This window comes from Trichoplax adhaerens, genomic scaffold, assembly GCF_000150275.1.
Source record: "Trichoplax adhaerens TRIADscaffold_14 genomic scaffold, whole genome shotgun sequence".
Lineage (NCBI taxonomy): Eukaryota > Metazoa > Placozoa > Uniplacotomia > Trichoplacea > Trichoplacidae > Trichoplax > Trichoplax adhaerens.
This window is the reverse complement of record NW_002060956.1, coordinates 734990-750893: the sequence shown is the minus strand read 5'-3', so window position 1 is coordinate 750893 and position 15904 is coordinate 734990. Positions and strand designations below refer to the sequence as shown.

At 30.3% G+C, this 15904-nt stretch overlaps 2 protein-coding genes across 2 annotated transcripts; both read left to right on the top strand.

The window, feature by feature from the left end:
- Positions 1–980: 980 nt before the first annotated feature.
- Positions 981–10823, top strand: TRIADDRAFT_60194 (uncharacterized protein; the record flags this gene model as incomplete). The annotated part of the gene is made up of 19 exons (XM_002116235.1): positions 981–1141; positions 1493–1559; positions 1702–1991; positions 2164–2203; positions 2654–2753; positions 3457–3523; positions 3941–4081; positions 4705–4768; positions 5006–5131; positions 6012–6293; positions 7587–7680; positions 7815–7927; positions 8037–8120; positions 9175–9301; positions 9410–9506; positions 9609–9747; positions 10143–10242; positions 10468–10559; positions 10734–10823. The coding sequence occupies 19 exons, from the start codon at positions 981–983 to the stop codon at positions 10821–10823; spliced, it is 2274 nt and encodes a 757-aa protein (XP_002116271.1).
- A 756-nt stretch (positions 10824–11579) lies between these two features.
- TRIADDRAFT_60193 (uncharacterized protein) lies at positions 11580–15904 on the top strand (the record flags this gene model as incomplete). The annotated part of the gene is made up of 8 exons (XM_002116234.1): positions 11580–11676; positions 11895–11965; positions 12409–12472; positions 12873–13009; positions 13139–13229; positions 13309–13408; positions 15674–15729; positions 15822–15904. The coding sequence occupies 8 exons, from the start codon at positions 11580–11582 to the stop codon at positions 15902–15904; spliced, it is 699 nt and encodes a 232-aa protein (XP_002116270.1).

Below are 15904 nucleotides of genomic sequence, written 5' to 3'. Positions count from 1 at the left end.
CTGACGAATAAGCTAAAAATAAAATTGTAATTTTGGTCTTTATTTGTCGTAAGTACTAAATTACTTTATAGTACAGCCTCCTCTAAAACAATTATGTTTGTAGATTAGACTCTAAGAACGTGCAATAGAGCAGCTTCAGTGAAGTATACGAAATATCTACCCGTATGCTGAAGTAGTTGAGTCTACTGTACAAAACTTTACTTGTACAAGCCATAGAAGTAAAGGTAAATGTAGTCATGTAAATATAGACAGTTCTAGGTGAAGAACTGATCTATGTAGTAATAAGAAATTGATCAAGAATTGGAAATCTTGATAGATTATCTTTGAGATACTTTACTGTAAACCTTGGCATCACCTCGAAATTATGCACTTTATTGCTTATGACACTGGCAGTTCAATTTAAGAGTGAATGCCATCAATTTTGTTAGTATTTTACAGCTATTATGTCCACTGATATTGTTCGTATTTTAAGCTACTAGCCTGATCAACATTCACATTGATTGTAAAAGAAGAAAGTGATAAAATTGATTATTTTTGCATCATAGAGAAGAAAGTTATTAAAAAATTTTATCGTATTTCAATACATTCTTTAGTGGTCCACTAAGGAAGTTCGAGGTTATACACTTTTCCTCCAGAAAATTGTCTATCTTTTGCTGATTTATTAATATATTGACTAGCAATTGAGACTTTCATTATTTTAATACAACCTGTTGTTTGTGTAATCCTATCATAAACAGAAATTCCATACATCCTACTACTCAAGTTGTCTGTTTTAAATATCTGTTTTAGTCGGAATCGGGCAAAATGATCGAGATGATATATTGACATCTAGATGGAACAACTTTTGACACTATCAACTGATCTTTTAATATAATACTGAAATTAAAATCAAATTAAATGGATACTTTAATAACTTCTTCATCATTTAGTAGCATTGAATTGATTCATTTGGTGAAATCCAAGACGCTATCAAGCTAGCAATGGCTTCCAACATTAATTCCAAGTTGTTGTCATGTCAAGCTTATGATCCATCGCTTACTGCCGAAAAAGCTGTTGAACTGGTTCAAGCAACTGAAATGCAGGGAGCATTTGTAATTAGGCCTAGCGGAAGTGCTAAAGGCGATTTAACCATTACTGCTTAGTAAGTCGATCAACTCAACTTCTTCTATCCTAATTTATTCAATCCATGTAAATATAGAAGTTAAACCAATAAATTTAGCAGATAGTAAAGTCCAGTTACAAGCTAATACTGAAATAAAACACGAGTATACGTATAACCTTTCGAATTTTAGCTCTTACATACGAGTACTGTACAGCTACTGAATTGGAATACTGCTTAATTAAATGATCTGAGCAAATATCTATCTATCTATCTCATAGATGAAATTATCTAACTCTAATATTCTGAATAATACGAACCAGTTATGTAAAAGTTACGCCTAAAGCTGCAACCAGAACTCAACTTTATTTCTCTTCTTTTTGTGATTCATAGCTGGGATGGGAAAATTTATCATCATCGTATTATTATTACGCCGACCAGGATTATTGTCCCGGAAGTTGTAAGTAATAGATCATCTAAATCCTAGAATTCCATATCTTTGAGTTAGAATAGACAACTTAACTACTGTATTGGTTTTACCGTCAGTACTTGGCAATAATATGTAATATTAACATCTCAATATTCCATCATTTTACTTTAAGAGTAAACCTGGAGGCATCCCAGAAAATTTAAAATATTTTACGGACCTCAACTCAGTTACTGCCTATTATAAAGACAACTTTAAATTGGTCTTTAAGACATTAACCCCTCTTAATGTAGCAGAAACACATTTAAATCACCATCAAGCTCGTCCACTACCTCAGCCTATTCCAACCAATTCCCACAATCAGCCTCGATCAAATGATGCACAATTGACGCCAGGATCTTCAATTAAGACTTCAACAAATCCATTTAAAAATATTAAAGGAGAACAAACCCCAGCTAATCAAAGGTAATCAACCTCACCGACTAAAATCTATTATCTTGAAGTATAACGTAATTTAAATATCTTGACAATTTAATAAATAAAATGAAGTATATTGCTACAGCATAATTGCACATTGTTAGCAGCTTGACGCCAAAGAAACTAGCCATGCCCATAAACTGAATTCTCTTGCTTTTAGAAAACCTCACATTCACATCATCCGAGGAGATCGCTTTGCGGTAAGATTATTAACTACAGATTCCAATTTTAAGCCTATTTTATTCAGCTCTGGTATAAGTCTGTTACATAAGGAAACCTACCTCTTCGGGATCAATATGTAGCAACTATTAGCAGAGAGAAGAAAAATAAATTGTTAATGTGAAACAAATTGATTAAATTCTTTAGTAATAGTATAACTACGACAAATTCATGTCTAGTCAACAACATGGGTATGGAAATAATTTCCTCCTAACAGTAATACCGTAGTTAATAAGCAATATCGTAGTTAATATGGTGAAAATAAAAGCTTATACTAGGATATACAGAAATTCAACAATAAATTACATACCGTCTTCTCAATTGTTCTTCATTAGTTCTTCATGAGCCAAAGCTTAGCAGCTATTAATACGAGATAAAGTTCCTTGCGTAGATAATTTCGGTTAAATTATGATTAATATTGATTCCTATAGGATGATGGCAATCAACTGGTTTTTGACAACGTTAGCGATATTTTGAATTTTCGCCGTCGTGAGGAGGGTGTTTACGGGATAGATAAGATTCCCAGAAACAGTAAGTTACCATTCTCTCTAAAGATTTATTTATCAGCCTATTTACAAGATTTTATCATTATTGGTCAGCTTCATTGTCCGCTATTTATAGTTCAAAATAAATTAAATTATTGTACTAAGTTCATTATTAGGTTCGGTTGATCCGGTCTCTAATCCTGAATATACCAGTACAATAGTTGATTGCTATGGACAACTCGGTTTTATCATTTGAGGCATTGCTCAACTCTAACCGTCACTACTTATTAATATTCTTTCTTGAATACTTTTGGTGAATCATATCTTCATTTATTGCAGTAGTCTACTTTCATAAGTTCCACTTATTTGCAAATTTGAGAATTTTATAGAATAACCAACGTTTCTGTGATTTTGTAAGATTTCTAAACTCATGATCACTTTATAATCATAACTTTCAGCTAGTTCGTATTTTCTAACTTCTCTAGAAATTAAATGCTATCGATTAACAGTAAATTATTATATGTCAACTGATCGATTCTCGCCACACTTTCGTTTACTGGGCTAAAATTTTGTCAGTTGACAATTGGTAATGAAATAGTTTGATTAGTTATCCGAATTATACCCATGCCTATATGTATTGGAACATATACTTCTATTCGTATGGTTGCAGCAATAGCATGACCCAATGTTCTATTCATGTTATTTTCTACCAGCTTTCTAACTTAATTGGGTATATTAAAATTGTATAGGTATTTCTTCCAACCGGCATCATAATGAAGTTTTTGAGGAAGCTCATAGACAATTTGGAAGATTATCGTAAGAATTTAGTACTTATACTTACGTAAAGCTTATTTCGGTAGCAATAACATAGCTATTCATAATCAGAGAATTTACCTACAATACAGTCAATTTTGGGATTATAACTTGCTAGATACACCTTAATAAATAACGATACTTCGCCACTGATATATTCAAAGCTTATCGAGTTATCGGAAAATTAATCATAATTGTGGATGTAGGCCCTTATTAAAGTTTTCTAGAAACTGTTGTGATCAATAATACGCTTTTAAAAATAAAGTTTGATACATCCTATTAGATAATTCATCCAGGGTTCATAAATACGTAAATCATGTCTCCCCTATTACATTGCTGAATTTATAGCTTTTTCGAGATGACATCGAATATACATAGTGATTTACTACATAGCATTATTTATTTATTTCCTACAATTAGATATGGTTACCAGGAGACACAACTACTGCAGGACTATCTCAGGCAAGGCATTAACAAAGACGTCGAAGGTATTCAAAATGGAGAATTATCGTGTGAACGCCTTGAGACGCTTTTGCTATCCTTAGCTAGTAAAGTAAATAAGTAAGTTCGTAATATTGACATGATCTAGAACTAAACCACATCTGTATTTGCGATGTCACGCTTTAGTGTATTATATGAGACCTAATATAGCCTAAAATTTAAATATCCTCATTTTATAAATATACTATCCCGTATAATTTTGTTGAGTACTTCAAATGGCTTATATGCTAAATATACATAATCCTTACGTAAATCAGAATACTTATCAAAATTTACAAATTAGAGTACGCAACAATGCCTTCCTGAAATGCTTACTGTAGATGATAAGTATGCCCCACAGAAGAATTTAGCTAGTTTAGTATAAGCACAGGATCTTCAGAAATTAATATGCTATATCACCTTTTAAGGAGCTTATATAAAAAGTAATTTATGTGCAATACTTCAACTAAGTAAAATATCTGTAGCATATTAGTTTACAAATTTTCATATTATATCTATCGGTAGTTCAAACGATGCATTTTAAATATTCTGAATTTAATATTAAATTAGACTTTTAAATCTTTGCCCATGAACATAAGTTTATCAACCATCTTATTTCATATATAATGAATGCCTATACCTCTATTTTATTAGAATTAAGATTTCATGATACAATATTTTTGTAAAATATCCTCATCTGATAGGGAAATGGATGGATATTATAACTATCTGAAGAATCTAGAGCAAGTACTTATGCGGTTAACAGAAGTAAGAATGAAAGGAATTTTTAAATTAATGATTAAAAATAATTAATATCATACTGTACTCAAAACAGAATAAAATAATTAATATTTATGATGAATAACGGAGTACTAGTTTATAATTTTATCGAAATAACTAACCATGTCCAAATTTCTCTATCGCAAGCTTTAATAAAAATTTTGGCTTTATCTATCAATATCATGAGAGCTTTTATTTTAAGTGTATACGTACTTATGATTATAGCCATCGGAAATTCCCTGCAAGTTTCTTACCCGTACTGATGAATGGAAAAACCGTCAAATGACATTAGGTGACATGGTATGCCAGTTTGAGGTCTGCAAAAATCTCATAACAGAAATCCATAAGAAAGTACGTATGATGGTTGATATACTGTATATTCAATCTTTACCAATTTATGTAATTAAATCACTAAGACAGATAAAATTCGTAGCAATGATTACTGCGATGGAGGGTTCAAAGAGTCTGCGAACGTGGACTCCTTAGGCATTTCACAATAATGATACGGGGATTATTAGAAAAAGAGATATTTATTGTAGAGAATAACTAGGTTCAGTGTGGTAGTTTCTAGTAGATCAGCGTGTAAGCTGTCGTGAAGTAACGTGAGTAGATACTAACACCAACAAGTGCAACAAAACAAATCTGAGGCAGAAATCATCAGTATTTATAATTTTAGAGTGAGAACACATGCAGATAACAGGATTGTAAAATTAGATACATCATATACCATAAACAGGCTATATAATATTAAATCATTGTAGTAAATAGCGAAGACTGTATACAATTACTGATAAATATTGCGTAAATTATCCCACTTTAATAAATGTCTGCTCTTCTGCGAGAATGTACTGATATTAGCTTTATATAATTTTTAAAATTGTCACGTCAAATCTTAAAAGAAAATATATTTTCCTGTATAATTTCTGTTATAATTTATGCTTTCATCGTTATTTTTTACTGCATGTATAGACTCTCTCTACGATTAAGCAATATTAGTTTTATACTTTAAGCTTAAAAATTTTATAGTTGTGATCGAATGAATCACATATCAAATTGGTCTTTCCATTAATTTTAATATACATAAACCTTTCACTTATGATATAGACAGTGATTTATATTTATAATGCTTTCAAAGATTATTAGCCGTAATCAAATAAAAATTCTAAATAAAATTGTGATTTAAAGCATAGTTGATGATATTTGATATGTTATAAATTTTATCCATTTCTAGTTTTATAAAATGATGGAAGTTAAAGCCGCTACAAATATCAACGAATTTAATCATGCAGAATCTTACGAATTTGTTGATATTTCCGAAAGAACAGATCGTAATTCTGACGATGAAGACATAGATAATGAAAACTACGACAAGCTTCAATTTTCTACGTTAGAGCGTAATACGAATCCAATACAAACCATGTCAGAGCCAGATACTTCTCATGAAGGTCAAAATATGTTCGCATTCAATGAATCTACGCTGTTCTCGGATCAAGAACCTCAACCAAACTTTGAGGTTTAGTAGCTTTATCATTATCATAACCAAAAACTGTTCATTTAACTTGATTTATTGAATATACGATAGCTTTAAATTAGTGTTCTCATGGACTAAGTTTTTTTAGGCTAATGCAACTTTGCTACTTAGCAAAAACATACGAAATGATGTCTTGATAAAGTTGAATTTAGGGAAAGGTAGAACAAATTAGATTGTTATATTCCGTAATGTTGTAAACTGATATTACCATTTATGTATCAATGGTTATTTTATCTAACTTAGAAACAGCAATCATTAGCTTTCAAGACAAACATCAAAGTAGCAACTTGATGGAAGATATTTCAACTGCAGAAAGTAATTTCTAAATGTCTTGGAATTTTCGTAAATCTTAAGTTAATAGCTCGAATAATATATTATTAGATATATCAATAAACCAGTGCACTTTTGAGTATTTATAATAATGCCCTGGAGACTATAATAATGGATAGCTTCAAGTTCCCGTTTAAGTCAGTTAGTTAAGACATAATCAACATCACTAGTAAGCATTTTTCTAATTTATAAATTTCTAAGTAATAGTCGGATATATTTCATAAGTTACAGCAATAAGCATAATTGATTTCTTTAAGTTTATTATTAGAAATAAGATTCTCAGATAGAGTGATCAGGTATAATATCTCTGTAGCCTATGACTTTATATATGACAACCAGTTGTATTTTATAAATTAAAATGATAATACAGTAGATTCCTTTAAGTTTACAGGAAGATATAAGAAATTTAGCAGAGTATTGATGTCTCTATCTTCTCTTAACTTATAACGTTTGCAACCAATAATTAATAAATTTAATTATTAGAAGCTAGATATTCTGACAATATGTATAAATAAAAATCTCATAATTATTTACTTCTATTACAGATCATAATACTTATTAGAGGATTGTTACCAATTTTTGCAGTGTAATCCAATATTAGTAGCATTTTTTCTGAACTATTGCTACTAATTTCATTTTAGTTCGAACTGTAAAGAAAGACGAGAGTGCAAAAAGTATTCTTATTAATTATGCAAACCATCATGAAAATTGGCCAAAAATCATCGAATTCCATGACAAAAATGTAAAATTAATGAATTGAACATGTAGTGATAATATGATATTAGCTCTTCTCGTACATTAATGGCTGTATTTGTTAATATTAACCATTTGGTAAAAATCAAGATAGAAATAGATTTTAGCTGATTTAGAGGAGATTGTCTGCTATAATAAATCTCTAACATATTGATTGATCATTCTTTTGTATACGATTTATTACGATATCAGGATCTGGACAAATTCTACGGTATTTTAGATAGTCTCAGCAGTGATTTGACGCCTAAAGCAAAAGTCAAAATATTTGTTGGCACATGGAATATGGGTAGCGTATATAATAATTTAAATTAATGATGATAAGTAAGGCTTTAGATATGATAAAGATAAAAGTAATAGAAATAAGCGATTATTAATAGGAATTCTCGCTTTTATTTGAATCGTATTAAATAACAACGTTAGGTGGAAATCTCTCTAAAGCTCCAAATATTCGACCTTGGCTAACATGCCAAGGATCCACCAATATATCTTCATCTTTACAGGAAGGGTATGATATTTACGTTATTGGTACTCAGGTACGAATACATAAAGAGTAATATATAGGATAAGTTTGCATTAACATTTCATTAAGATTTTAAAACATTAGATTAAATTATGAATTAATTTGTAATTTGTATTACTCAGGAGAGTGGAATGAGTAATCTTACAACCTGGACTAATCATGTGAAAAATTTATTAAACCAAATGACTGCAAAATTTTACGTGAAGGTAGGTATATTACTTAGGATCTTTCGTAAGCTGTATGCCGATACACTGAAATAGAGGAATCCTTACTCTTTCACAATTTTTATTCTAATGTTCAGTTTATAAAAGTAATTTCTGATGAAAATTCCTTTCTTAAATATAGTATGTTGAGTATTTTGCAATATACTGCACGTATCTGGTTATTTCAAATTGCCAAAACAGTTCATTATTTCATTCAGTATGGCAGCAAGAAGCATCTACAGTAGCGTAGTGTAAAGGTACAGTAATAACAGTATAACATTATTAATAGCATTGCAAAATTACTGAACTTAAAGCCCGAGGTTGATTGATGACGAAAATTTAACATGACGCCGCTACGATATTAAGCTCTTTCAGCTAGAGAAAACTATACCGTACAAGTGTGTATGTCTAGTAGTGTAAATATTGCATGCGCATTCGATATCATGAGAACACACAGTCTTAAAGAATATTAACTTGCGTCGTATATAACCTTATTTTACTCAGCCAAACTTTATGATATAAAATATACCTGCCAATAATATTAATTTAAGCATTGATCAATATAAAATTAAGCTACGTAATTTAAGGGGATCAATGATTCATTCACGGAACCGGCGATGTAGCTTGTATAAGATAAAATACTTATTACCTAAATATATCATAGCTAATCGTATGCATCAAGCTAAAATTTAGTGTACTACAATAGAATTTTTGTTGATGACAAAAGCAGCATAATTCCTTAAATAATATATAATGCATATTAAACTCAGTAAATAATACAGTATTTATAGTAATGCAAGATAAAGTATTTATTTGTTAAACTAGACTTGTTTAATAGTTAAAAATATATTAAATCAGTTTGCTAATATTATAAATTAGAATTTTCATTATTACAGCTAATTTCAGAAATATATCGTGTCTAATTATTAGGATACATTCATTTGACTTTTTAACTGAATAAAATAGTGCTAAAAAATATTCGAAGTAACGGAACAGACTGTAAAAACATAACCTACTGCGGTAAATTAAAGAATTATCTCTGTTTCTATTTTTATAGCTGGATGCACTAGGCTTAGTTCAAATGAAGATTGCAGTATTCTGTAGCCTTGATTACCATAAAGTGATCACTAATATCAAACATGACTTTGTTAGAACTGGTAATATACCTGGAGTTCCAAGATTTGGTAAATTATTACATGCTATTATTTCGCCTTGACTACCTTGGATCTGTGCGATATAATTCACCTAAACCTTATTCTTTGTGAAACAATAATTTCTTATATTTTCTTTAGGCAACAAAGGTGCAGTAGCCATTTCCTTTCAGCTCCATCAAACCCATTTTTGTTTCATTAATAGTCACTTGGCTGCAAGAGCAGAAAACCTAGTAAAGTAAGATATACGAATATCTAGCAAAAGCCTGAAAACTTCGAAAATCAACTTACTGAACTTCTTTAACAGATTTATCAACTATGACTAACACTTCAATGATAGGCGAAATGATGAAGTTCAACGAATTGCCCAAAATTTGCGCCTAGGAAATTTTCAATCGAAGCTACAAGATGTCACTCATCAATTTCATCATATATTTTGGTTTGGAGATTTAAATTACCGTGTTGATGCGAATATAAGCGTAAGTTTAAATCATATTGAAGGTATTATGGTTAACCTTGTAGACTATCCATTTCTAGCATAATAAGATAAGAAAATACAGGGTTGTAAAGCTATAAAATGAATGAAAACAATTCCATTTTGCAACATTACCATTAATTTTAGTTAATCAATTGGCTGATTATTATAAGAAAAAATAGAATTTACGGAAAGCTATTATTACTACTGTAATACTGATGCTAATATAAATTCTAGATAAGGTCGCAGGATATGATAGCAATCTTTTTACCATTACTGATGTAGCTGCATGTCTTAATTAATATGAATCATAATGATAATTGATCAAATACGGTACAACACGTATAATTATCGACATTGAACCGTAATAATAATGATAAAATTACTCTATACGTGTAGGAAGTCAATGAGAAAGTGATCAATAAACAATTTACAGGCCTTCTGAATAAGGACCAACTTAATCAACAGAAAAGCGATGGAATAATCTTTTTTGATTGGGGTATGTTGATTTATTCAATTTAAATTTTTTTTATTTTACATAGCACAAAGACCCATTAATCCTCTGTATCAGAGTATAAATATTATTGATAGATGTTGTACCTAAAATTAGTTGTCGCTTTTTAGTATCTTTAAGCTTCCAAATCAAACTATTTCTTTTTTTTACCGTTATATTAGCATTCACCAATTTTTAAATACAATATTCCCTTTTATTCGTGATTGATAGAGGAAAAGCAAATTGATTTCGCACCTACCTATCGCTTGGTTGTTGGTTCAAACAACCGTTACATGTGTTACAAAAATAAAGGTAAAAATAAGGTGAGTGAATGAAATATTTGATGACGGATATTATCTTTCTTGACTTGTCTTTATTTCCTTAAATATACAATATATATGCAATGATAAGGCAACATATTAACATTGATAGCTATTCTTGATTATAGCCATATTTCTTATTTAATAATACTGGATTTTGATCCGATACAATATTAGCTCATCGTTAACGCTCATTCTTGGTGCGATCGAATTTTATGGAAGTCTTATCCACAGCAGAAAGTAAAGTGTTTAGCTTATGGCAAGTAACGATATTGCTATTAATCAATTTCTACAATATCACATAAGCATAATATATCGGTGTTATTTAGGCGATATTATATAGTTAATGCTACCTTTTGTATGCTATGGTAAGCGGTTAGAAGAACCTTAAGTATAAAATCACCACTTTATTCTTATCGTTAATAAGTATATAATCTTGAGATAAAAGTATATGTAGAACTGTTTTTTGGTCTCCTTTAAGCTTAAACTGCATATCAAGATTTGTACTCTGTAGTGTCTATACTATAAACTTTTCACTTGAATCCCGCGATAGGCATACTATAATAAACCGTCTAACTTCTTACTCGTATACGATAAATTACCGAAATCCTTTTGTTACTTTGCATATTAAGCTTAAATACTATTCGCAAATTCTCACGCAACATCAATCGGGAAAATCAATGAAATGGACAGTTGCACCATCTATTAGAGACTACTGTTACTACACAACGCTATTAAATCCATTTATAGGATCATAAGCTTACACCTCTACTACCAAGATAGGTTCGGTCTTAATCTGCCTCTAAAATTGTACATCAAGTACCGTACTTTATGTAATTCATAATTGCTTCTGCCAGATAAAATTGACGAAGAAAAATTCCAAAAATTGGCCTTTATTATGCTGTAGCACATCAGTCCAATATAGTATATCATTAAATTGATCGCAAGTAACTTGTGAATCTTTCGCCTATTTAATTTCGCATTTTAAGTAGTACTACTCTTTGATTTTGATCAGGCTCAGCGATGGATGTTAAATCAAGCGATCATCTGCCGGTTTATGGCTTATTTGAAGCAGACATCTATCATAACAATATTGAAGTATGGCTTTCAATTAGAAAATGTAGGTTCATAATATAAATCTAGTCATGTAGCTGTAAAGTAATGCAGTCTTCATTTATAAGTACTGAAACAAAGAAATCAGCAATTAATTTACTTTTTTCGGTACCCTACGGACTATTAACTGTCTTGATAGTAAAGTGCCTATATGCTTATACACTGTCTCTTTATATTTTATGTTACATGTTGCTGTAATATTAATGTCTTTTTAACCTACTCTAGCACAACGCCCTAAAGATTGGAAACCAAAAGATCACTTAGCCTATATAAAAGTTATAAGTGTCCATGTTTTAGTAAGTTTATGTTGATCTTAGCATTAGTGAACTGACCTTAACTACAAGCATCTTCTATATTTATGGTTAATGCTGTACACCTTTCGAATGAATACTGGCCTCGATTGTAAATTTTATTTTAGATCTATGATAATACCATTGAATAAGTTGATGGTGTTTTAGTATGAATACGGACGGTACTTATCATTCATATACCAAAATAAATTCAGCGTAGCAAATATAGCCATTTAGGAATAAATAGATTATACAAATAAAATAGCTATACTGAAACCATGGCAATTATTATTTTATTTTCTTAGTCATAAATTTAAAAACGAGCTCTAAATCGTTTTACATATATGTAGGCAGTTAGTGCTTCATAACGTTAAAATCATATAAGTAAATACTGTAGTTATAACATTAAATGATACTCAACTGATCCTCATATTCGATTCATGTTTTAGCTAAAATCGCATCAAGAAATTACGGAAAGCTTGATTTTGGAATTTCATTCCAATTGCTTAAATTGTAAGCTCTTAATTCCATTTTTAGTCGCATCTCCATTTTCATAATATTTATGATATCTGATACAGATCTAACATCTTCTTGTTATCGCCATCAAATGCTGTTATGACGTTTACTCATTAAACACACTTACTGGGCAAAGTTTTGACCTGATTCTATTTATTAACATATTTGTACATGCAACTTTTTGATAAAAATGAAATTCACTCAAAAAATTATAATTCCAATATAGTTCTAGCTATCACGTACCAGAATGAAAATCATGTATTTTAATGAGTCGTCTATACTTTCATAAGTGCAGATACAATCTAATTTCAACTTTATCGGCTACGAACACTAAAAAAAGTATCTTATTGATCGTACAGTTTAATTAGAAATATAAGTTACTTTATTTCTTTGTTAGCACCAATTATCAGCGGCCCAAACAAAAGCTATTGGTCTGATAATCTCAATGTTCGTGAACAGCAGTTTGCAAGATTTGGACAAAAATTTGAAGATCGTCATCAGTGCCCAGAGTGGACAATTCGTGAATTCTCTCAGGTCTTTTACTCTCTTATTGGCAATAAATTAAAATATTAATGCTTCAGAATGGACAGTATACAGTCTATAAGAAAGTTAAATCTAAGCGATTTTAACATTTTCAAACTTACTCGTGCGTATTAATCATAGGAAGAGTACTTCAAAGATTCAGATCTAAAATACCTAAACGGTCAAACTCTTCTAGCTATATTGAAAACGAGCGACACCAAACATTATAAAGGTAAAAGAATTTACAATGTTACAATAGTAAGGTTTGTAAAGCAATATGAATTTATAAAATTCTAATTCAATTGCTCTAGGTGCTGGTTGCATACCTCTCAATTTAATCATCAACCAAAATAATAAAAGGACACCAGCGGTTGATCTATCATATTATGGAAAATTTATCGGAAAAATAGAGTATGTCTGCATCGTCAACACGCATTATAGCTTTAAAAATGTCAAATTTAATTCAATTGCCTAGGTTAGATTTTAATGTGGTAATATACTTCTTTGCTTTACTTTAGTTTTAGTTTTCACTTCGTAAAGAATACAAATTCTAGACAGGAAGCAAAAAGTCCCTAAAGATCCTGCATTTGATACCTTTCATGCTCCATTTTACGGCAGTAATACAGTAAAAGAATCTCAGTTTAGAAAGTAGAAAACTATAATCATTTTAGTTCATGACTGAGGTAAATAATTCATATTTTATAATATGTAAATGTTATAAACTGAAGCTTAAACTTCGATACACGGTATAACTATTATATACTCTTATAGTTATTGCCCATAACTGCTGATTCATGTCTGTTGGAGTTTATAGATACTTGTGTTTATTAAGGATACTTGAAGCTAAGTTTTACTGAGGCCTTGTATTAATACGGTACGAATACTTCAGGATCAGAAAAATTGATACTGATGCCATAGTTAGCGACTTAGGTTTGTAGATGAAGTCATAATTTTATAAAAGCTAACATCATAATTTCTACCAGTACCGTACTTATAGTAAGGCAGTAAGATAGTATAGTACTGTGACAGTATCGTAACATGATTCAAAGCTTTAATTTGTGATGTTATGTGATACTGTTTAATAATAATATCGGTATGCTATAATTATAAATAAATTCGATAAGACTGTGGTAATATATGGTTGAAATAGTAGTATACAGTTAGAATAGATTGTATCGATGGCGGTTTCTTTTATCAAGATATATGTAATAGAACCCTTATGATATTGATTATACTACTGCTTATATATGTTGCAGTTGTATACGCTACGTATAGTAATTTTTTAATTATGCGAATTTCAGAATTTAGACATGATACTCTTACTTAAAAACACTTAAGGGTAAGCAATCCCTTCTCTTAAATTACCAAGTAAGCAGTTTTAATGATAACCCCTAAAGATATTATGAAAATATAGTATAGCAGCTTTAATAAGATCAAGTTCATTTTTAAAAGACGGCATTAGATGTAATTTAATAGTCATAATTGCGCCAACAACAAATATATATTTAGAAATAAATAGTTTGGCTAGGAGAAATAAGTAGTTTTAATTACTACCCCTAAAATATATTATGAAAACGTAAAACAATAGCTCCAACAAGATCAAGTTCATTTTTAAAAGACGTTAGTAGATGCAGTTTCAAAGTAACAATTGCACCAACGACGAACCCATATTTAGCAAAAAATCGTTTGACTAGGAGAAATAAGTAGTTTTAATTACTATAACTAAAAGAAATTATGAAAATGTAGAATAGCTGCCCTTAATTTACTATGCTAATATACGAAATAACTAACGATAACAGTAAGAAAAATTGGAGTATTCGATGCACTTAATATTTGCATGCGGATAAACTGCTCCTAACGTCCTATCGTAGTATTATTAATAATCTTTTTCCGTAGTTCAACTACTCAATTGCTATTATAACGTAATGTAATCAATGTTCCATATTACTGTCATCGAAGAAATTCTATCTTCATCACATTCAATCATATTGAAAAAATACAAGGAAATAATACGAACTAAAATATTTACTTCGTTGTGATTCTATTCCATTTTCCATATAAACAATATTTGAGAATACAATGAGTGAATTATAGAAGAAAGGGCTCTGATTCAATTAGAATAGGTAAATAATAATGGGCTTTATTATGCTAAATAGCTAGTTAACAAGTCAGCTTAAATTCTTCTTGATAGGGAGGGTGCCATATTTTAATACTACCGGTTATATGCACTTTCATATAGCTAAATGTAGTTCCTTTACATCTATCTAACCAAATTATGAAGTCCAAGGCTCTAACTTATACCACGCCTCTAATTGTGTATTGCAAACTTGCATAAAACTGCACCACAATAAGCGCCAAATAGGAACTACATCTTCAGTACAAATATTAACATTCTTCCTTGACCTCCTTTGATCGATTTATATATAGTATTGGCTACGATCGCATTGTCTATATAATAGAAGTACTACTCTATTCAAATATATACAGTACAATCACTGTTACGCAAGTAATTGACGTTTTACTGGTAACTATATTAAATCTTTTATCCCCATCGAAAGTATAAACTTACGGAAATAAAAGATCGAAAGAATAGCTATTCTTACTATCGTTAAGAAAACTAGCCTGAATACTGCCCGATATAAGGAGAATCATCACGTTCAATTGATCATCTTGTAGGAAGGCTTGGTCTGATATTCTTGGGTTCTTTCCCAAAAATGACTTAGGCACAAACGGTAAGAGCTAGTACAATCTATGTCTGTGCTTTTTAAAATGAGCAGCTACGATTAGATTGAAGTAGTCAATTATGGTACTGTATTATGGATAGCTTCAGACTTTAATTTCCGAGATAATAGCTATCTTAATGACAATTCTATTCAACTTGATCTTGCTTTTTTCGGCAATGATTAA